Source organism: Erpetoichthys calabaricus, chromosome 8 (assembly GCF_900747795.2).
Source record: "Erpetoichthys calabaricus chromosome 8, fErpCal1.3, whole genome shotgun sequence".
NCBI classification, from domain to species: domain Eukaryota; kingdom Metazoa; phylum Chordata; class Cladistia; order Polypteriformes; family Polypteridae; genus Erpetoichthys; species Erpetoichthys calabaricus.
The window spans coordinates 39,569,665-39,595,008 of record NC_041401.2 but is presented as its reverse complement, the minus strand read 5'-3'; the positions used below and the strand labels follow the sequence as shown (position 1 = coordinate 39,595,008).

Here is a 25,344-nt window from a genome sequence, read left to right as displayed (position 1 = left end):
TTTATTTGAAGATTGGTTTATAAATTGTTGTATTCCTAAGGTGAAAGAAAACTGCCATGAAAAATAACATACCCTTTGAAGTCCTCCTTAATTTAGATAATGCTCCAGGACCCCCACAGCACATAGTGGGTGCAGATCCTGATGTCAGAGTTGCGTTTTTACCCTCCAACACAACTTCCCTTATCCAGCCAATGGATCAAGGTGCTGTGGTCACATTCAAGGCGTATTATTTGAGGAACGCTTTCGCTACAGCTGTGGAAGCTATCGAAGAAAAGGAACTTAGACTTTTTTGGAAGTCAATTAAGCAATTAAGAACATAGCTAGAAGACGGAAAGAAGTAACGAAGGAATGCATGAATGGGATATGGAAAAATCTTTTGAAAGTGTATGTGAACACATTTAAAGACTTTCAGAAAGATGATGCTGTTGAAGAAATAAACAAAAAGATTGTATCGCTAGGCAAAATGCTGGAGTTGGAAGTAGAAGAAGATGACATTCAAGAACTTCTAGATGTTCAGAAGGAAAACTTAACAACTGAAGATTTGAATGAATATGAGGAAGAAAGAAAGACGTTTGAAGAGGAAGAAGAAATTAAGGTAGATTCGGAAAAGTTCACAACAAAGAAAATGGTAGAAGCATTTTCAATCATTGAGCAAGGACTTAAAACGTTTTGAAGAGATGGATGTTAGCTATGACAGAATTGCAAAAGTTGAGACACAGATTCATGATGCATTAGCTTGCTGTAAACTTATGTATGAAGAACAGAAGAAACCGACAGTCCAAGCTACAATGGATATGTTTTTAAAGAAAACATCATCCGATGGGTCCAAGCCCCAGCCTTCAACATCTTGTGAAAGTCACAGAGAGACAGAATTGAAACATGATGCAACTTTGGTTGAATCAAGAGCTGAAGAAGAATGTATTGATGACCCTGCTTCTGTGTTATCCCCAGCTTCATCATCCGATAATTAATGTTGGTTTAAGGCATCAAGATCAAGCATATCATCGGTCACGTATGCACACAAAGGACACATTTATTGGTGAGTACAGCCTAGCCTTTGATGTTCTTTCAATGCATGTACTAGATACGATTATTTAGTGTATTATTTATAATTTTAACACCAATTAACATTAGCCAAGTGTCTATTTTACAATGAACTTGACTCCATTGGTAAGTGCAATGCAAAAGGATACCCTTTTACAGTGCATGTAGGCAAAGAATTAGCATTTTTTTTAAACTTTACAATAATTAATAAAACATTCATGGATTAGTAATTATTGTAAACTCTGTAGCCTACACTGAGTTTTGTTAAAATATTACCCAATTTATTAACAAATTAGTGCATTACTGATCACATTTTCCACGAAATCAGGGTAGGCTAGGCTTATATTAAGTAGGCTATGAGTACAGTACCTTAGGCTAGGTTATGCGACTTATAATCGATTCGACTTGCAATCTGATTTTTGAGAACGTAACCCCTTTGTAAATAGAAGACTACCTGTACTTGCTTTAATTGGCTGTGTAATGCACTTTGAAAACCCCAGATTTTCTCTGCAACCAGAAAATATTAAAAACTAGGCCAGCTTTTAAAGGCCTTCTCTTTTATTAAAAATAGATGAACATTCCTTCTTTCATATCCTGTTCATGCCCTAACCTATACATCATAAAGAATGTACTCTGTCAAAGCAACAATTATGCCTTCATACACATACATTCCAAAGTTACAGGTTTGTCAAGTCTAAATTTTTCTGCAGCTAAATATTTTCTCAAATATTTAATACTGTAATGGGTTGCACTTTGACTTGAATAACCTAGTTTACCTTGTGTAACTGAGGCATTTAGAAATGCTGAGCTTGGATCTATTCAGAAGCTGTTCAGAGTTTTTATCACAGTATGTACAGCTTATATATTGTGTATTTCCTATTTACTTTTTCATTTTTAGTTCAAGACTGTTGTACCCTTACCATAGAAATGAGAGGTGACTGCAGGCCAGGGAAACGCCTGGAGCACAATGAAGGTCAACTTTGGTGACAGATTCAGCGTAACTGGCTGTACTCTAGAATGCCCGTATGCTGTGGTAAGCGTCTGTTTCCTTAAGAGGCATTAGCTCTCGGTAATGTGTTCTTTTCAGTTGTGGCGTTTTAATTAACCTGAATTTAAATAATTATAAATTAAAAAGGTATTATCCCTCCCAGCATGCAATATGACGGTTACAAGATTACATGAGAAGTATAAGGATAGTTTAGCTCACTTTACTGACGGTTTCACGCGGTATTACAAACGGGAAGCTTATGACAGACTCTATCAAGCATGTGGGGGTCTTGACCAACGCAGTCTGCCATCTTTCGTCGCCACGCTGAAAGGATTTTCCGGACGGAGGACATAATCTTCCGTCCATTAGCTTCAAAGTGTATTGGCCGTTGGTCCATCCTTATATACTGGTTGCTCCACGTGCAGGCTCTTTTTCTGGATCCAAACAAGGACAGGAAAGGACTCAAACCCCACCTTCAAAAATACAGGAATAGCACAATGCCTACATGCAGTTCTCATTCTCCCAACAAGGAAAGAGGATTTTTGTGCTGACAGAGGACAGAAATATACTAGTCTGTCTTTAGGCTGACTATTCAATTCTCCAGTTGTCTTTGGCTCTCTAGTCCTGTGCTTGGCTCTGCAATTCTAAATGCTGATGCTGAGCCCCTGCGTACCATACTTGGTCTGCCTGTATGAATGAGTCCATAACAGTGGGCACAAAGAACAGTGACATTAAACTTAATAACAAAACATATTATAACAGCGTCTCAGTTTATTTAATTTTAGTGCATTTACAACTGCACATTACAAATCAGGAATGTGGACTTTTTATTTATCTTCATTTATGGATTTTCTAAGTCTCTTCCAATGAGTTTTCATTCCTTATACTGATTTGAATCTGTTTCATCTGTTGTTAGTACATTATATGATCAAAAAAACTCCTCTCATCCATTTAGGCACCAGTTCCTCTTCAGTATCTGTATCACTTTTAGCTGAGATTACTGTAATTATCTCTTAAGTATGAACTGAATAAAATGTAGAAGTAAACAAACTCTAGCTAGTAAAAACACTACTAAGTATCCACTACACTATTTCAGAACTTATTTGGCTTAATTACACCAACATCTTACTTGTGCTGAGAATCCTAATCAAGGCACTAATTACAAAGCAATCAAATGGAACTCTCTAGAGTAGCTCTGCTATACATCCATACTTACAATTTCTCTCACAGAAAGCCCACAGTGTTCATTTGCTTTTGAGTTAGTTACTCTTCTTACTTCTGCCCTGAATGTACCTTCTGCATTAGGTATTTAAGTTAATTTAATAACTGAAGATGCATGCCTTTTCCATGACCTTTAAAACTGACTTATCTACCAAAATATGCAAATACTACAATGTACTGTTTGAAAATTCATGAACACACAAGATTCCTAATTGCATGTGTTGTTTTTCTTGGGCAGCATTATGTAATATAAATGTTTTGCTGATGGAGTGGAGCGTTGACATTTAACTGAGCAAATAACATTTCATTATAGAAGAGAAATAAAACAAAGATACCTACAATCATTGAAAAAGAAAGTACACCCTCTTTCAATTCTAAGGTTTCACCTATCAGGACATAGTAAAAAATCATCTGGTCCTTTGCAGGTCTTAAAATTAGCCACATATACAACAGCACATGACGTATTGCACCGTGTCATTATTTATTTAATAAAAACTAAACCAAGATGCCAAAGTAGTGTGTGAAAAATTGAATACACCCTTACTGCTACCATAGGAATTAAGAGGGTAAGTAGCATCCAGGTGCTACTAATCAAATGCACTTGAATAAAGTGCAACCAAGCGTGACAGCCCCTATTAATGTAGAAGTTTTGGCAGTTGCTGGTCTGGAGCATTCAGGTGTGTGTTTACACAATGCCAAGAAGGAAAGACATCAGCAAGGATCTCAGAAAAGCAATTGCTGCTACCCATCAATCTCGGAAGAGTTATTAGGCCATTTACAAATAATTTCATGTCCATCATTCTACGGTGAGAAAGATTATTCACAAGTGGAAACTATTCAAGACAACTGCCAATCTTCCCGGGATTGAACATCCCAGCAAACTCACCCCAAGGTCAGACTGTGCAATGCTCAGAGAAACTGCAAAAACCCCAAGAGCTACATCTCAGATTTTACAGGCCTCAACTAACATGTTAAATGTTAAAGTTCCTGATAGTACAATTAGAAAAGGACTGAATGAGTATGGCTTGTTTGGAAAGATTGCCAGGAGAAAGCCTCTTCTCTCTAAAAAGAACATGGCAGCATGGCCTAGGTATGCAAAGTTGCATTTGAACAAACCACAAAACTTCTGGAACAATGTCCTTTGGACAGACAAGACCAAAGTGGAGATGTTTTGTCATAATGCATAGCACCATGTTTGCCAAAAACCGAAACACAGCATATCAGCACAAGCACCTCATACCAACTGTCAAGCATGGTGGTGAGGGGTGATGATTTGGGCTTGATTTGCAGCCACAGGACCTGTGCAGCTTGCAGTCATTGAGTTGACCATGGAGTCCTCTGTATACCAGTATTCTAGAGTCAAATGTGAGGTCATCTGTCCAACAGTTAAAGCTTAGCCGAAATTGGGTCAGTAACAGGACAATGATTTCAAGCACACCAGCAAATCTATAACAGAATGGCTGAAAAAGAAAAGAATCGAGGTGTTGCAATGGCCCAGTCAAAGTCCAGACCTCAACCTGATTGAAATGCTGTGGCAGGACCTTAATTGAGCTGTACTTAAACGAATGCCTGCAAACCTCAATGAACTGAAGCAACTTTGTAAAGAAGAATGGACCAAAATTCCTCCACAAAGATATGAGAAACTGATAAAATCATAAAGAAAATATTACTTCAAGTTATTGTGGCAAAATGCGGTTCTACAAGCTACTGAATCATGTGGTGTACTTAGTTTTTCACACATGGCTTCTCCATTTTCACTTCATTTTTGTTAAATAAATAATGACACGGTGGAATCTGCTGTGTGTTGTTTAACACCTGAGGTTAGATTTAAATAATTTTAGAACCTGGTTCGGACCAGATTTTTTTTTTATGTCCCGATATGTATAACTATAGAGGGAGTACTTTCTGCTTTACATGACTCAGTTCATAACATGCATATAATACTCCAGTGGTTAGTGCTCCTCAATTAAGCAACCTGTCTGTGAACAATGGTCAGTGACTGGATGTTTTATGTGGTTTAGTGTATCCGTAAATTTGCATTTGTTTATCAAGTTTGGAGCTAGACAGCAATGAGAAGGTTAAAGGTGAGGTTGATAAGACAGTTGTAATAGCAGCAGTGATGTACAGAGCTGAGGCATGGGCAATTAAGGGAATGCAGGTGAAGAAGTTAGATGTGGTAGAAATGAGAATGTTAAGATGGATGTGTGGAGTTACAAAAAAGGACAGAATAAGAAATGAGACAATCAGAGGTACAACAAATGTGGGAGATATCGAAGAAAGCAGAGGAAAGTACTGTAGTTTGAAGTGGTATGGACATGTGATGAGGAGAGACAATAAAATATGTGGGCAATAGAGTGAAGTACAGGGGAAAAGAAGCGAAAGCTGAGGTTTTGAAGGTTTGGAGTAGGCTGATCAAGCACATCAACCCCACATTGAAGTGGGAAAAGATGAAGAGGAATAATAAGAATGTTTACATTAATTTACCCTTTCAACTCTGTTTGGTAATTATTGGGATGATTGCCAGGTGAAATACCTGGCATAGAAGAAGCAAAAGTTAAATGAGAGGATTGATTGAACTTTTATTTAAGATCTGTTCTAGTAAAGACAAAATCCATCTGGAAGCCTGTATGGCAGAAATGAACTTGTATAGGACAGGAGTTCTCTACTCCAAGTAAACACTAGGCACAGAGATATCATTGAGTCAGGTGTCACCAGAAGATGCTGTACTATATATGTGAGACATACATTTAAGGGGCTCCCTAGATGTTCTGAAAGTAAACTACCGGACTGCTTAGAAAGGCTGCTCCCTACCTCAGCCAACTGATTCTACAGGGAAATTTGTAACAAGAGGCTGCGTACAAGAAGGAAGTATTAACAGAATATAAGAAAGCTGGACTGCCAGATTTTTTTTATTTAGTCCTCCCACAAGATTATGGGGTTATTTATGTAAACTTAGTTTGGTATTCAGGATTTTATATTTCTATTTTACAATGTTATATTTATGTAATCATCATTTTGTCAGGTTGTTGCTCAGTATGAAATCAGCAATTTGAACTTTAAGTAAAAACTAATTAAAATATTTTTTTTTTACTTTTAACTTACATTCTTCCACGTAATGCTTTGGCTTTCTGTCCCTCTTCTGGATTTCTTGGCTGCACTGTTGTGGGATGAGAATCTGGAGGATTAATTGCACTAAATCCTGGAGAACACCCAGATTCTGTTGTCTGAATGAAAAAAAAAAAGTTGAAACATTTAACATTTTTTTTGTACATGTTGTGTTTTGTTTATATTATGCTAGCAAAAACGCCATTCTGTAAACTACAACCACTGGAGAAATTCTCAAAAGCATTCATTCATCCCCAAAGTGTTTTCACTCAAACTGAACAATGTTTAGCAAGGCAGTCATTTTTCTTTTTCAAGTTACTCCAATATGGCATTGGTTGAACTGGGCTATATCCTAGGGAGGGACCAGCCCCTTTTGCCATCCCAGTCCCTCACCTGGCACACTTATACCTTAAATTATTTGTATTTTTAATTTCTTGTCATGACATGAACTATTTACCATTTGAATACAGTCAGTCCATGTATTACAAGATAGTTTTGTACAAACTACAAAAAATCCACAAAATGAGGAGTCGAATGACAGAATAATTCAATCTATCATTTTATGAACCTCCTTATTTCACTTCAGGGTCATGTAGCTGGTGCCTTTCCTTGCAGGATAAAGTACACGGCAGGACTAAACCCATGACAGTATGCCAGAAACAAAACACATATTCCTAACTTTTGAATTTTCTTAGATTTAGCCATGTTCCCCTGTATTTGAACCCAATCAATGAACAATCAAATGACCGGCTTAGACTTCAAAGCCAGCACACAACTTTAACGATAAGAGGGACAAAGATGGTTGTCTCTTAAGCAAGCCAGTAGAAACGAATGTTACTTTATAACTACAAAACTAAAATTTGAAGAATGTGCAAGCCAAAGGTTATAAAATAATTTGAATCATGCTGTTGAAGCAATGGTTTATAAGGTGATACATTTGTGTGTTGTTAAATTGAGAATTGTGCTTTTTTAGAATTCAATATATTGAATTATCAAATTATGTTTAATTAGTATGGACCAAGACAGTGTTCAATAAAGTCCCACAGTATCTGCTATTACAGCAGTCAGAGATACAGTAAATGTACAGCATATCACTTTGAGTCTGTTGTAGTGGTGGTATTTCATTAAAGAAGAAAAGCTTTGTACCTGAATCCTATTAAATGTAGTGATATTTTCAATAGCTAATCACATTCTGTTATTAACTGTTGCTTCAAAAATAGCAAAACATTCAAGATGGCAGTTAAAAGAGCAACATTGTCAATTATAAATATGCTTTTTGATCTCAGTTTTCTTTTATTTGGATTCCCTCCAAATAAGTGAAATGTTTAAATTGCAAATAACTATTATGAGGTATAAAATCATGGTGTCATTTAAAATCATGACAACACTAATTTGCCTTTAAAAAGGGGACTGGGTATTTGGTGTTTAGTATTTGGTGCACCGTATTACCATTCAAACAAGTAACAACATGGATTGAACACCGACAGTACAGTATTCCTGCAATAAAAAGTAAGGTCTGAGTAAGTAAAGTGAAGGTTAAAGCATTTGTTAGGCTGTTTTATTGTTGCTTTCAGAGGTATGTACATGAAAGAACAGCTTCACCGAAATGTAAAATGATGAATCAAATACATATATAATGGGAAATTCCTGTACTATACGTCAGACTGCATTGTTTAGGTTCCTTTAACATAACTGTAACATAATGGCAACATTTAAACATGCTGATGGTGTACAACATGAACACACTATCACAAAAACATACAAATGACAAAAACAGGCAAACAGCACAACAAAGCTACGGTATATTATCAGGTTTCCACTGACACATTATTATTTGTAGAGGTTTAACTATAATCTTATCTACCCAAATATATATACTGACAACTCTCCTAAAAATAATACACAATGTACATATTTTGTAAATTACCAGGAACAAAGCCTTTCTCATTTTTTTTGCGAACAGAAAATACTTTTAATTGTTCTTGAAGGTGTAATAACAAATTGCAACATGATATTAAATATTACATTTCAAAATTTAAAGTATATTTGGAATTTGTGACCAACTCAGGGACAATGGACCAGTGTCACTGCCAATACATCCATCAATTTAATAATCAGCCTAATACAATTCAGGGTTACAGGAGGTCCAAGGTTAACCTAGGGCTTTGGCAAACAGCAGGAACTGTTTTGTGATTTATGTAAACTGCTGAAGCATTGTATTTTATGTATTCCAAAGATTCAACAACTGAATGTATTGTTTTATTGTACCAATTACTACATGGATTAAACCCAATAGAGAACACAGTGTTAAGTCTGAATAAAAAGTAAACATCTAGCAAAATAACAGCTGGTTGGCAGTCAGTACAACTGTATATATCTAAGATGTCCTGCAAAGAGACATGTTTTTAAGAGCTGCTTGATAAACTGCTATATTTAAAGGTATCGTAGCAGTGTGCAGAATATATATGCTTAATTATTTTACTGGCACTTAACTCTAACCTGAGTAGCAAAAACACTCACAGGGAAAGGGAAAAGAAGTCCTAAAATATTTTGTCGGATGTGGATGGTAAAATGTTTTTTTCCTGTGGTAAATTGACATTGAACTTCAGTATTGAGATTGAAGAGGCAATAAATCTGTGTGAAGGCTTAGTATTTTTTAAGAACAACAATTAATATCCTCATTGCTGGAATTATGCACATTACATGGCAAGGTTGTTGACGTGTGGGGTGTGCATCCCCAGGTGAGGTACAGAGGGTCCCTCCCAGAATAATTTGTTGTAGTTTATTTCTTACTGGATAAAATTTTGTATATTTAATATTAATTAAAAATAGCTTGATTTGCTGATTAATTAAATACACCAACATATACAAATGCCTGTCATTTGTTGTTTACTGCAGTCTACAAACTGCAGGCATATGCATAATTCAGCGTTGTCATGCACTTTACCTATGTGCACTAGTTTATTTAGCAGTTTGTCTTTACCGTGGGTGGTTGTTTTTACTTTTAACTTCTAGTATGATTGATAGTCTATTCTAAATGCAGTTTTGTGTACAAAAAGATAGGAAAACAAAATTAATAATGTTGATTATGTGAAATTTGGATTCATATACTGTTTTGACCAGGATACAACCAAAACACACAAACATGTTTTTTGCAGTCACAAATGTGCATCCAGGAAAATACTGGAAACTCACTGCAGTCACTGAAGCAAAAGGAAGATCAATTCTAGACATCAAACACACTGTTCAAGTTGGGCTTGTATTTACTTGAAGGCCATTTGTCAAAAGGTCATTTGTTAAGGCATTCTACAAAATGGCATATCTAATTGTAAAGAACAAAAGTATCACAAAGCTCGTGAGACTCTAATCAAGCCTTATGCCCAACAAGTAGTTAAAAGTTGTTGTCTTTAAGCAACAGAGGAAACATGTCTGTCACATTTTTGATATGTCATTTGTATTCTGGATTAACTCCTGGAAGAACTCAAGAAAGTGACTCTGCCCTTTGGACTTCCACTGGTTTAAAGGACCGATGAGGCTCAATGCAGTCAACTTTTAGGTTTTGAGAGATACACTGCAACATAAAAACCCTGTTGGCTACCACATAGCCTGCTCATGTGTACAAGCTTAGTTAGTTCTGGACTATAAGGTGTAAATTGGGCCTTATTTGCAGTAATGATACACTGTTCATGTTAGGAAAGAAATTTGGCTTCAGAGCTATGTTGCAGGCCCTGCAGGTGGTGTTACTGTTTTCTGCCTTGCCATACTTTGCTGTCAACAACTCTTTCTGTAAAGCTTAAAAGTACCTACAGATATCATTGTCTAAGTAGAAAACTTCAACTGGTCTCGAGCTTTGAACCACAGACATTTCAAAATATTCTGCCAAGACATTTAAGATGCTTGCAAAGTACTGCTTTATCATATATGTGTATGGTGGCTATCACTTTGTAAAATGTCATTCTCTCTAGAGAGGGTCCCAGACTGGATTTAAGACAGTATTTTGAAGCATATGGAAAAGCTTATGGAGCAGAAGATTTAAAATCATTTGATTTGGACTTGATGGAAGATGCTGATATGCAGTTTGCAGAACAAGGTTGGTGGCAAAACAAAGTAGCCGATGGTGGACTTGGTTGGAAACGGCAGAGGCACTATCACACTCTCAATAGTAACATCACTAAGGTAGAGAGATTGGACTATTTCAGATATCTCAGTGTCCACATCACAGAGAATCTGACCTAGTCCAGGCACATGAACAACTTGGTGAAGAAGGCACAGCAACAGCTGTACCACCTAGGGGATTTCAGTCTGCTTTCCCAGATACTAAAGATTCTCTATACTGTACATCTACCATCAAAAGTATTCTGACAGGAAGTATCACTGCATGGTTTGGGAACAGCACACAGCAGGACCAGAAGGCTCTGCACAGAGTGGGGTGGTCAGCTGAACACATCACAGGGTGTGTAGTCACTAACATCCAGGATATCTACACTAAGTGATGTTGAACCAGAGCGAATATTATCTAAGACAACAGCCATTGCAGCAATGGCCTCTTTTCTATGCCCTGATTAAGTAAACGCTAAAACTACCTAAAGTCCAGTTCAGAGAGAAGCCTTTTCCACAGTTCATCCGCATATTAAATAAGGAACGTGTCTAGAAATACAAAATGCCCTATTGTTAGCTTTCTTACATTAAGATATTTAAGTCAACTATTTATTTATAAGTATTTATTATTTTTATTAGTTATTATTGTTTATTACATTGTATAATTCTATTCATGATTTTTTAATTTATACTGTAGTTATTTATTGTTATTTTCCCTTTTATATTCACATCAAGGCACAATCATAGGAGTTGAGCAACTAAGCATTTAACTGCATAAAGTACTGTATGTATAATTTCTACGTGACAAAATCTGATTTGATTTATTTTGAAGAAATGATTGTTAAAACAAAATTTCATTGTATTTTGGTCCTCACAAATAGAAGCCTACTCACTTTTGACAAAAATGGTCCCTTTTCCACTATCATATCTCATTGAATATGCATTTTTAACATTGGCTAGTGTGAAGACAAGACCCAACAAGTTGTTGGATGTCAGGCCCATGACATACCAGTAGTGTCCAAGACCAAATTTATATCCTTTCTGATTGAAAGTAGCAACATTTATTAAGGTGGCCTTAAAAATCTTTAATAAAACTATTTTTATATTATTCTGTAGGTGAGGAACAGGCTAGAAAGAGATCTCTTAAAACATGACAGGTTTATCTAAATCTCTTAGTTATATTTCTGATTTGCTTACTGATTAATTTGGAGAGAAAGTGTGAAGGTAAAAAAGGGCAAGACAATTTTGTTTATTACTTATACAGAGTACAATGAAATTACGTACATGTAGCCCTCCACCATTCTTGCCACATCTGAATATATTTAAACAAATGCTAATTTTTATTAGGAAATATATGTGAATCTCAAATATTGGCTCAAATGACAGCTTTTTAAGGGTCAACCACACTATTCAGCTATGTGTTTTATGAAAAAGATGCCAACATAAACTTCAATGAAATCTCACTAGGCTAAAAGAGTGTAAAAGAAAATGCAGAAACCTGTTAGACATTTAAAATTATTTATCAGTGGAAACAATTATGAGGGTTGTAATTTCTGGAATGGGATTCAATATGCGAAATGAGCATCCCTATGAACATGTTGGAAACATCTGGACAGAGCTGGAAAAGTAAACCTTTGCATAGAAATTATGTAGGATTTCTGAACTAAAGCACTAAAGTTGTAGAATAAATTTCACAAAGTTAATTTCTCACATATATGAAAATTAGACTTGGGTAAGAGAGGTTGGCAGCATGCGCAGATAGGTGGCTAGAGAGTAGTTGTGTAAAGTTAAAACTGGTAAAAAGAACGTGGTTATTAGTTAATCTAAATTATTTTTATGTTATTGTGAAACCTGGAAGGGTAGGAAGTTTCACTGTTGAAAAATTCTTATTTATAGGATTATTAGGCTGCATCACCAGCAGCAAACAAACATTCTAATTAATAATCAGTTATTGTACTTTTCTGTTAACTGAACAAGCCTGTTCATGTATGGCGTGTAAAACCCACAAAACACTGCAAACAATCTTCTAAACTGCTAGACTCCCAGTGTTAATTCCCTCTTCCAGCACTGATGATCACAGTCACACTGGGTTAACTTCTGTTCTATCCCCAAGTGTTCAACCACCACACTTACCAGTTTATTTTTGACCAATTTTTCTATTGCACTGACAAGATCCGCGGCACTGGGGACATCAGCAGAGCATTGACGAGTGGTTAGCAATGAGGAGGACTGCAAGGCACAGTTTGATAAAAAAGGATTTGCGAATTAGCAAGATGGAAAAACAAGAGAGGAAGAAAAGAAACAAGCAGTTAACAGACAAGTGTTACAGAAACGAGGCGGGAAAATTAAGATGAGGGTCCATTACAGTTATTTATTATATGAAAATAAATGCAGTCATGTTAGAGGATTCACATAGTCTACTACTGAACCATATTTCAATGGCAGTAGGAATCTGGCAGTGTTTTAACATAAACTAAAATATTTGTTTGTACAACATGTATCAGGGCAATTAAATAATTAATTTTCTATCCTGTTCTGTATGTTTATATGGGATTTTCTGTTTTTTGACTTCTATAAAGGTAATGTGAATTTTATGTGTAGTGAAACTTAAATTTTAAAGACCAAGGTAGAACTTTACTATCTTTTCAAACTCATAAATATGTTTTATGCTGTCTTAATTTGAAAATGTTTCAGTATTTATTTCATGACAGCACACTAAGAGAAGTGAAGGCTTGCTACAAAATCTAGCAATATAATATTTTCATTATACTGTATTCACATAAATATTGAAAGCTAAAGTGGGGAAAGGTACAGTAACTCCTTTTTATTCTCAGAATGCCAAATTCTTTTACATGCTTCCACTTTTAGGTGAAAACTTCATTAACATTTACATCTAGTTGCTGTTAATACAGTAGTGTACATTTTTGGGGTGTATGCATTCAAATTATGCTTTGTCTTCATCTTTCAGATAATCTGTATTATAGTTAAATAAGTAAATATCCTTTTTAAGCCACAAAGGTATCTGTTTATGGAAATAAATTAATAAATACTTTATTGCCAGAAAAAATGCATTCTTCATCAAAATAAAAACAATGTGAAATATTATTTTTAATAGAAGTAAATCTACTGTAACAGTTCTTGCAAATAACACAAAAAACAAAGGTCATCGTATTTTTTTTAAATAATACCAAATGCAAGTAATGATACTAATTTTTTGTTAAACTACATTTTACTTCTGATATAGCTGTGAAAGAGATAAATACACAACAAAAGAGAGAATTAAGTATTAATTATTATTAAGTATTATTTAATAATTAGCAAGTTATTAAAATCTTTTAATAGCTCTTATTAAAAGCTATTAAACTAAGAAAAAACTCTGGTGTGATAGGCTTTTAAGGTTAGAGCTACAGCAGGATATTTGAAGAAACATTAGGGAAAAACACAATTAATAAGTGTTGATGGTTATGACTGCCATGGACTGACAGCAGAGACACATTAACGAGAGATCCCATTAGTTACTGGCATGAGGTACAACTCTGAAGAAAAAACACAACAGGTGGAGTCTGATTATGAACCTGTGTTGAATGAAGTGGCACATGGAATTGGAGTTAAGGTCACTCTGTACTTATGACAACATTATTACTTTTGAAAGAGTAAAAACCTGATAATAAAGGGCAACATTATTTGCACTCTTATGGGAAAGAAGTGCATAATGTGAAAGGGACATACCATATTTTCTTGTGTAGGGTCATTTTCAATTATCTTCATAGGAGGAGGGAGTGGTGTGTGAGATTCTTCATCTGGTTCCTCTTCTCCTCCACTCTGCATTCCAGAAGAGGATTTTGATAAAGTTCCACCATCCCTTCTTCCTTTCTAAGGAACGGGCAACAAAATAAAATCAGTACACCCATTGAACACAATAACACTGCAAAGGAGAATATGAAACAATCTGCTGCAGGAGTTTCTGTTGTCATTTGTAATAGCACTCACAGCCCAAAAATGAAACTTTCCATCTTATTAAAATGAGGCTTTCTTTTACAGAGTCTGTAGGATGTGGAACTGGTAAAGCTATGGTCTTTGCATACTATGTATATGAGCAGATTAATTTACACAAGGCCTGTACAATTAAAGCTGTCATAACATGTTCTACTCAGTCGTCATGGGTACAAATCATATAAAAATCAAGGAACTTTCATCAAGGGTTATTTGAAGAAAAGAGAGTCGATCAGGCTCAATACATATATGCACGATGATGAGAAATGAATACAGCATCACCCCATGATGCATGAGCTGTAAGAATAAATTAATGGAGGTGAACTGTTTTGGTTTAAGCACACAGAGTATGAAAGAGGGCATAACAGATGTGTTTAAAACTTGGAGTGGATGTCAACTATTAATTTAAAATGATTTCTTCAGTTAGGAACTCACAGGCTCAAATACAAACTATTGGGGTAAATTTCACAAAGTTGTTTTTTTTTTCTTAAAGAGAAACAGAAAATGTGGAATAAGCTACCAGACATTGTGGATGATGGTAGTATTTGGACAAATGTAGATCTTGACAACATTTTTCAAGACTTAGGTGAATGAGAACTGATGAGCAGTGTTAGGCCAAATGGTCTGTTCTATGAAAACTTTTCAGGTGTCCGAAAATACATTTTATTTAGTGATGTTAGTTGTCACAGCTATGAGTCTTCATTTATGACACAGTGTACACTCATTTCTTTGAGCATTTCTGCATTTATTAACTTGATCACTCTCCTAACAGTACAATCAAATTCTGGTTCACCTCTTCAACTAGCATAAGCACATTTAGCTGTGGGATCAAGTTCAAAACTTACTGACAATATCAGTCAAAGCTACTCCCAAATGGGTATACCATTTCTCTGGTACTCAAGATACCTTCACATACATCTGAAAAGTAGGAAATAATAAATATTTGGCAATATCTATATTTCCACACATTTCTAACCCCAATCAGTCATATTTACTGTTGAGGCAGTGCTGATCCTAACAGCATTGGTCACTTCATTTTGAAGGCTGCATTACAATTATTTACATGCTTTGAGCTGACATCTTAACTGTCTTTGAAGAACTTACAGTACAGTTACCTAATGTCAGTGAGAAGAAAAACAAAATTAATCTTATTAGTTTACTGGGGAAACAAAAGTACTTAGAAAATTACATTGTTATTATTTGCATTTAATTTTAGTTAATGCTCAGCTATTGCATTTAAATTTTTGTCTTCTGAAATATTTGCATTGTATGAGGTCCCTTTAAAAGTTACAGTTTGCTGTAAGATTGCAAAAGCTGTAAGGTGTATAAAAGTGCCCTGGAAGTAAATTGTTCACTAGCACTCTGTTAATATAGAGGACTGGCAGGACGCCAGCTTTAGTGTCTCATACCAACTCATAGCATTAAATGTGCCCAACAAGAATGTGGATCTGAGCCACTGTTAAATGAAATGAAAGTAAAATGAAAATCCTTCATTCAGATCCAATGTTTTTTGAATTTCCTTTTAAAAAAAATACATATTTTTAGGTTCAGATTACTTACGTTGTACTTTTAAAGTACATCCTGCAAGGAGTTCAAAAGATGAGCCAAAAACTAACATTTTAACAAAAAATGGAAAAAGAGTAAAATGTATTAAACAATAAGCTTTAATATATAAGATTGGTACTATTTAATTGAATGTAATTAATCCATACATAAACGTTGTTTCTTTCTCTCATCCTTTTTAAGGTTTATGTTTCTTATGGAAAAACAAACAGTAGCACTTGTTACAGCAACTGTTCTATAAAGGTATGTCAACATTGAAATTTAAACTGGTCCCCATTAAACACAGATGGGATACTGAAATGTTTAATTTTTTTGTGCTGCAGGTTAATCTGATTATCATTATAAATTATTCAATAAACCATTAAGGTGGGCACCTCATTAATTCAGGCACTTTAATTGTATCCGGTATTAACCTAAGTAGACCATTATCCATTCAGTCCATTTCAAAACTAAAGGTCTGAAGCGGCTTTAAATTTGCAAGCAAGTTTGATTTTGGTCAAACTCACCATGTGACTAATTGCATCCTTTGGAACATAACAGATAATGTTAATGGCAAATCATTGGGCTACAAGTTTTTATTTATGTGAAAAAATTCTTAAGAATTCTAAGAGTGTGTGGCCAGTCCTTTCAAGTTAAAATCATATTTATTTAATTATATTTACTATTACTGAATTACATATACAATTGAATGGCAGAACATGAAACTTCATCTTTAGATAAATTTTAGTTTGAGGAAAAAGTCACATGGTGTATTAGCATAGCTTGTACTGTACATATTTAATGCCTATTTTGGAACTGTGTTTTCCCAGATTCTCCCATAGTGGCCACTGTTACACCTTTATTAAAGAAGTCATACTGTATGTTGTTGTTAAGATTTATAGATTTATTTCAGATATAGAAGTTCTTTAAAAAAAACTTTGGTGAAACCTGAAATGTTATTTTACAAAACACAAATTTACAAGCAATTGCACTCTGATGTTCACCCAACCATAGCACAAAAATAGCTTTAACTCATGTTGTAAATGATATTCTGGTGGTATTTCATTCTACACTCACTATGCTTCTTAGACTTAAGTACAGCTTTTGACACTATTGAACATAAGATTCTGGTACATAACCTTAAGAATTTATGTGGACTGTCAGGCACCGTATTTAAGTGGTTTACTCTATACTTTATTGATCACTGTGAATCCATTAAGGAATATGGTGATGGTTCAAACTCTGAAACCAGACGATGTACTAAGTGTTTATCTTTAAATGTAGCCAGAAGAGTTTCAATAGATAATACAGTGATCCCCCGCTTTATCGTGGTTCAGCTATCGCTTCGCTCGTCCACCCCTGGGTTTGGTTTACCGGATAAACAATTTAAAGAGATTGTTACTTTCATGGGAATTGTACCATATGCATAATTTTCATTTTTACTTTAAAACTTTTGTAAAAACAATATTTGTCCTTTATTTCCTGCCCCGGGCGTGGTCAAATCTCTTTCTTGCGGGACTTATAACGCTTCTCGCGTTGCGAAGGGGGGGGTCTGAACGCACGCTAAAGAGATGTGATCAGTTCAGCTGATGTCTTGCTGCTGCTGCTGGGGGGGTATGGGGGTTGTTACGGTGTGAGGGCTTAACGCATGCTAAGGAGAAGGGCTCGGATCATCTGCTGGCTTGCTGCATGTTCTGTTTGTCGTTGTTTTAAGAGCTGGGAGCACCTGAAGTTTGTCTGCCAAAAGCATTCCAACAACTGCTAGGTTAGATGTCAGTTAACTTGTTTTAAATTGTTTGTAAGTAGGGCGTGACGTGCAAAAGTCATCGTCTCACAGGATTTGCTTCATAATGTTGTAATGTCTAGTCTTGCGTGTCGTCAAAGTGTCTCATAGAGATGATCTGGTCTCGATCGCTTCACTCAACCCCCCTGGAGGCGCACTACGCTCCTGCCACTTCGCATCTCTCCCGCTTGCGTTGTGAAGTGGGGGAGCTGAACGCACGCTAAGCAGAAGTGGACGGATCAGCTACTGGCTTTGTGCTGCTTCTGCCAAGATGCGTGTTCTGCTTGTCGCTCTGCGCATCGATCATTTAAAAACCCGTACAGCAGCTGTCCTTCTGTCTCACTGCCTTGTCTCGTGTGACGTTAAAATGTCTCTCAAGGGATGTCAAATTGTCTTCTGAGAAGATCAAGCCTCGTCTCCCTGCCATGATTTTGTTTTTACAATAGAGAGATGTTACTCATATCCTTAGCCCGACATCCACATATCATATGTGTTTACAAAGTGCATTTTTATAAGTTTACATGTGTTTAAAGTGTGTGGGAGGGGTATTTTAAGGCTTAATATACCCCTTCCCTGCTGTAATTATGTGAAAAGGAAGATGAAATAACTTGTTCTTTTGTTTGCAATTCTACAATTAGCAGGGTAATACTGGCACTTTCTTATAAAGTATGCACTCACTGGCCACTTTATTAGGTACACCTGTTCAACAACTTGTTAACGCAAATATAAAATCAGTCAATCACACGGCAGCAACTCAGTGCATTTAGTTATGTAGACATTGTTAAGATGACCTGCTGAAATTCAAACTGAGCATTAGAATGGTAAAGAAAGGTGATTTAAGTGAATTTGAATATGGTGTCACGCACGCGCGCTTAGGGGGCCGCGGAAAGACCCGATGAACAGCGTACAGCCTGCCAGGGGTAGGAGACGGGGTACTAACCTTTTCTTCTTTTATTCCCGCAGAAAACCTGATGCAACAACCCCGTAAACACGCTCAAGATGCCATTTCAATCCACCCGTAACCACTTCCGTGTTTCCGTCCCTTCCTCTGGCACATGATGATGACGTCAGTACCCACAACGCTCCTCGGTTCCTCCCAGCATTCCAGTCACCAGTTTCCGGTCCCCCCTTATTTAAGTTCCCCTCTGCGAAGGGATGAATGTCTTTGGTTGAACGCATGACTTTAATAGTGCATTATTCTGTTGCAGTTTTTTTACAGTATACGGGGCCGGAAACCCCAAACCTTTATACGAGTCTTGTGCTTCTTCACAATGGCAAGGTCGTTGCTGTCAGACAGGCTGGTTTGAGTATTTCAGAAAGTGTTGATCTCCTGGGATTTTCATACACAAGGTTTACAGAATGGTCCAAAAAAGGGAAATTATCCAGTGAGTGACAGTTCTCTGGGCAGAAATGCCTTGTTGAAGCCAGACATCAGAGGAGAATGACCAGACTGGTTTGAGCTGATAGAAGGGCGACAGTAACTCAAATAACCACTCGTTACAACAGAGGTATGCAGGAGAGCATCTCTGAAATCCAGATGGGCTACAGCAGCAGGAGATCACACTGGGTGCCACTCCTGTCAGCTACAGTATGCACAAGCAACTGAGGCTACAATTTAAGCTGGCTCATCAGAATTGGACGATAGAAGATTGAAAAAACATTGCCTGGTCTAATGAGTCTCAACTTCTGCTCCAACATTCTGATGGTAGGGTCAGAGTTTGGCGTCAACAACATGAAAGCATGGATCCATCCTGCCTTGTATCAACGATTCAGACTGGTGATGGCAGTATAATGGCGTGGGGAATGTTTTCTTGGCACACTTTCGGCCCCTTAGTAGCAACTGAGCATTGTTTAAATGCCATAGTCTACCTTAGTATTGTTGCTGACCATGTCCATCCCTTTATGACTGTAGTACATCTGTCTTCTGATGGCTACTTCCAGCAGGATAATGTGCCATCTCATAAAGCTCAAATCATTTCAAACTGGCTTCTTGAACATGAGATTGAGTTCACTGTACTCAGATGGCCTCCAGAGTCACCAGATCTCAATCTAATAGAGCACCTTTGGAATGTGGTGGAACGGGAGAGTCGCATCATAGATATGCAGCCGATAAATCTGCAGCAACTGCATGCTATTATCATGTCACTATGGACAAAAATCCCTGAGGAATGTTTCCAGCACCTTGTTAAATCTATAACACGAAAAACTATGACAGTACTGGTACTAGCAAGGTGTACCTAATGAAGTGGCCAGTGCGTGTAGATTCATCTATGAAACTAAATAAAATCTAGTGGTATGAACCAATACAGCACTCAATGCAAAACACCTACAATTTCTGATCAAAAAACAAGAAGAATGTAGAAATAATAATGTAAAAAATGTCAATTACACTAATAGTTTAGCTGATTCATCTTATGCTCTTTATATTACAATTTTTTCAGAAGGTGGTCATCTGTAAACCACCTAATAATCTATACTTGACTTGCATAGTGGCTGTCAATGTTACTCTTGTATTGACAATGTATTTTATGTCAAAGGACTTAAATGAGAGCAGACGTCATCAGAATTAAACAAATTATTCGGATAAATTATAGAGAGAGATTAATCAATAGATGTTTCTGTACCAAATGAAAAGAGGCCAATTCATTAGAAAAAAATGGAACCTTTAAACATTCAGTTCTTTCAACAATAAACACAACAAAAACAATGTTCAGCAATGTGATGATGATGAGAAAAGTTAATGATTTAGTAGCTACTGTGTTGTAATTTTCTCTTGCCTTACATTGCATTCATTCAGCAACATTCATTGCACATGACTACCAGGTTACAAAATAAAATTCAACTTAATTGTTTTACCTCATCTGCACTGTCATCTTGAGGTGTGGTTTCATGTTCTCCAGGCTTTGGTGATTCTAAATCAAAGCTTTTCCTGCTGTCTCTCTTCTTCGGCTTGCTAGGCAGTTTCTTGACGTTGCTACTGTCCGCTTTGCCGCTGCTCAGTCTACGTACTGGACTTGTCAACCATTTCTTGAGGGTGTTTCCTGATCGTTTAGGTCCTGGGGAACTTGTCTGAATGGAACTTATTGATGCCTGAGGCTGGAGGTTGGTCACAGACTCAGACTTAGCACCATTTTCATTGCTTGAGGAAGAATAATTTTCTGGGAAAAAAACAAAACAAAATGAAATTAAAGTGAGGCCTGTATAGCACAAAAAATCTGAAAAAGGATGCTATGGTCAGAGAGTTCAAACTCCAAACTCTGATACAAAACCGTGTCTATTCACTAGTTTACTTTGTGAAACTCCAACTATTCATCATCAGTCAGACTCGGTCCAATATAAGGTCACAGGCCAAAGAGCCTGAGGTGTTATGAAACCCACTCTGGACAGGTCCATTGTAGTGCACACTCATGTACACACTCTGACATCCTTAAACTTAGAGTCATTGGACAGCCTAACATGTTTATGGCACATGAGATTGAACCTGAGATACTTCAGTTAAGAGGCAGCATTGACAAACATTTTGTCACCGTGGTGTTTTGTGTGTAAACCTGTTACGGTGCATTTATTACCAGTGAGCTGTTAGATTCATAAAGATGTTTGTGCTAAAACATGTGTTTGGTTTAAAAGCATTCAATTTTAAGTCTGTTTTTCAGGCTTTTACTAAGCGTCAATTCTTGTGCCTCCTCAATCTAAGAAGCCACAGATCTGCAGTTCACCAGTGACCTTAATGAATGATCCAATGCATTTCACACTAGTTTCAAATTTGGAAAATGTATTCTATGAAAATTGGTGTCCCATCATTTTTTAAAAAAGTACTGTTAGCTGACAAAAGCCTCTGCGACTTAATTTCAGAAAATTGCAAGTAAGCATTTTAAAGTGAATTGTAAAATGACTTTTCTAGGGTTTAAATTAAATTCCCTTCCATGTAGAAATCTAGTTTCACTAGTGTACAGAAAACTTAAATTAAGTGAGAAATGTTACCACTGAAAGATTTGTGCCTGATTAATTTTTCCAGGTTAAGTGACAAAATTAATATAAGAGCAGTATCAGTGCATGCATACTCTGATCCTCTGAAGAGGCAAAAGACCAACAGCAGACAATCCTCCTCATGGAAAAACGTTTATTCTGACAGTCTCTTGATATTATTAAGCACAGATTGCAGCCACCATCCATGATCTCAGCCATCCATTTTCAGAATGTTATTATTGCATTCCGTGCTAAATGTGTGGTAGATCTTATTACAATGGCATCAAGCATTAATTATTAACATAATACATGTCTTTGAGTTCAGGGAAGAAAACTGATGACACCAGGGAAGGAAGTGCAGACTCTATACTATATAAATGTAAAGAATTATTATTATTATTATTATACATTGGCCAGGATTCATGTCCACTTTCCTGTTGCAACTAATCAGCAGTCCTCTTTATTTTAAACAACCATTATTAGCATCATTAATGCATAAATAGGTATAAACTTATTGTGCAACTTGTGAATTTCACATTGGGATTAATAAAGTATCTATCTATCTATCTATCTATCTATCTATCTATCTATCTATCTATCTATCTATCTATCTATCTATCTGTCTGTCTGTCTGTCTGTCTGTCTGTCTGTCTGTCTCTGTCTCTGTCTGTCTGTCTGTCTGTCTATCTATCTATCTATCTATCTATCTATCTATCTATCTATCTATTGTTAAGAGTTGTGATATTTACCATGAATCGTTTAAATTTTCTAAAGTTACATGGACCCTGTTTTAAGTTTCCAGCAGCCTTCTGGTTTTTTCTTTTTACTTTACCCAAACTTTACACCGGCTGTTACAGACTGAAATCAAAGGCTTCTTCTTTTGGGGCATGTATACCATCAGCACGGCACTGCCAGATCTAAACACTAGTGTGGCAAATTGCTCGTGTACTGAAGTGACTTTAGCTGCAGGCGGAAGTCACATTTTACTTATGGTGCAGCAGTCTATTATCCAGCGAAAGCGCTGTGAAGAAGCTGTCTGCTGCTACGGTCCTGCCTTTGTCCATTCTGATAGTGGTCATGGGACATTGTATCATTGATTGCTGGTACAACAAAAATAGTTCTGAGCAGGCATCAGCCACAGCGCTGCTCTTGTGAAAAGAACATAGATAAATGCCATCAACTCAGAGAGGGAGAGGCAAGTTTGTTGTACCAAGTGAATGTCACTGAGAGAATAAAACTGAATAATAAAAAAACAAGCGCTAACTTTTACAAGTAGCCAAAATTTACACCGGGTGTTACAGACTCAAATCAAATGTATGTTTTTATTATATTGTAGAAATAATAATAATAGCAGCTCACTACTCAAAACGCGGAGTGCCCGGTCTCGAACCCCAGGACCTTTGTGTTATAAGACAGCACTTCTTACCTCTGCACCATTCAAGAATACGTATAAACTTCCTGTTGATTGACATTTGAGCTAGAGTTTTCAACTCATTGACAGCCACATTTAAATTGAATGCTTTTTTTTTTCTTTGGTTAAATTCTTAAATAAAAGTGCACGTATTTATTTGACATTTGGACTAAAGTCTTCACACATTATACACTTTACATCATTATTTGTATAACATTGAAAAAGTTTCTGCTTTAGGTATGTGTTCAGCATTTCTTGCATTTCTCGCATTTTCTTTCAGCCTACACTTACCCAGATCTTTGTAGACACGGAACACACATGAAATGCATGTATTCCAAATTAACAATATACTATATTATTTACCCTATACAACTCCAGGCACCTCACCTCACACGTAGATAAGAAGCCTTGGCTTGAGCTGGGCAAACCCGAGTTGAGCTCCGTCAAGGCGGGGGATGGGACAGCAGGCTGCTTGCGCTAATTGACACATTTACAAAACAAAAGACACTGATGGAGAGGTGTGAAGGGATTTAATAGGTGGGCCGGGATTATGAGTTTTTTTGCAGGCTTCAGGGACTCTAGTGATATGCTACCTGATTCTTTTAGTATTTCACAGTGTAGTTGTTTTGCATTATAGCAGTTGGTTTTGGATCATGCACACTGAAATGTACATACTGCACTATGTAGGGATTCATTTCTGCATTGTATTATTACTTATGGCTAAAAAATAATAATTAACAAGCATTTTACTCACTGTAAGGAATGCAAGTTACATTTTTGTTGCTGAAAGTAAGTTATTAATTGTGATACCAGAATAATTAACTAAAATAAGAGTGATAGATTGACATCTGCATGGAATTTTCATGTGAAAAAATAAAACCTGTTTTTGAATTTTATCTTATGAACTCATACTTTATCCCAAATAATATCCCAAATAAATGACATCAGCTAAGCACTGATTAGGAACTGTACAAAAACATGGCAGTCCATTAATTCATTCCCAGCCTGTTAATTTTGAACTCTGGGTTTCAGGAAGCTGAAGGTGAAATTTTAGAAGTGTACATCCGTTTTTAAACTTCCCTAATTCAGCTGTAGGGTGACAGGGTGTCTAAGCCTATCTTGGAAGCACTGGGCACAAGGCAAGAACCAGTGGGTGTCCATTATATGGTGCATTTACTCACATTCATTCTGACTTCCCTCCAGGCCAGTGCAAAGTTACCCATTTACCTAACATACTTGTCTTTGGGATGCAGAAATATATCATTTTCTTTCCAGAAGTAGTATCCTATAATTTATTTATGCATAAATGCAGAAATTAGAAAAATATTGAGAACAAGATAATTGCAACATTTAGAAAGAACATTAAGTTCACTTACAACATCACAAATGACATTCTTAAAGGTAAAAATGTAAACAGTACACAAAGAATGCCATTACGTATTATGATCAGCGCAATTGTAGCTTTATGAATTTCCACAATTGTGCTAGTCAACATTTCAGGAACAGTAATAAAGAGCAAACTGTTACACAGGACACAACAAAATTGTGATTGACTCACCTTTTGTTAACTGATCTCTTATAATTTATGAACATTTTAGGGAAACAGTTCTAACATCATCTAAAACCCACACATTCTGTTTTGCAGGGAAACAAGTGAGAGGCATTTGTTAGCGGTACACTGTACAATACAAATGCTAACATGCAGAATGTAAAAAAGTGACCCCATAGTCACCACCTGCACTTGACAATTTTGACTATAATAAAACAAACACATTTGAATGTCACACTTCTAAATGTCAAGTCCTGATTTAGTTAATAAGGGCAACTTGCTTCTTTTATACTAGCTTGGTTGAGACACTTGCCCCAGTATGGATAACAGAATCCATCCATCCATTATCCAACCCGCTGAATCCGAACACAGGGTCACGGGGGTCTGCTGGAGCCAATCCCAGCCAACACAGGGCACAAGGCAGGAATCAATCCTGGGCAGGGTGCCAACCCACCGCAGGATAACGGAATAAACCATACAAAAATATTTCTCAAAGTTGGAGTTTTGTTTTATATCTGTATAGAATCAGTATTACACTGGCACAATCTCCAGACTGTTAAAAAAAAACATTGTTACTTGCTATGCATAACTTTTGCTGGGACTTGGTCTTTGTGTGCACTGCAGTGGACTTACCCTACCTTTTA

At 36.4% G+C, this 25,344-nt stretch overlaps 1 protein-coding gene across 9 annotated transcripts in view; it reads right to left on the bottom strand.

Annotated features, from left to right (window-relative positions):
- The window catches only part of kalrna (kalirin RhoGEF kinase a), a 797,086-nt gene that overhangs the window by 69,976 nt on the left and 701,766 nt on the right, over positions 1-25,344 (bottom strand). For 8 of the 9 annotated variants that reach the window (XM_051930993.1, XM_051930994.1, XM_051930990.1 and 5 more), the window contains 4 exons: positions 20,631-20,932; positions 14,186-14,329; positions 12,590-12,685; positions 6,356-6,477 (listed from right to left, as the gene is read on the bottom strand). In XM_051930993.1, coding sequence (XP_051786953.1) covers positions 6,356-6,477; positions 12,590-12,685; positions 14,186-14,329; positions 20,631-20,932 — 664 coding nt within the window. The remainder of the gene's footprint in view (positions 1-6,355; positions 6,478-12,589; positions 12,686-14,185; positions 14,330-20,630; positions 20,933-25,344) is intronic. The other variant, XM_051930992.1, reaches the window with a different exon arrangement.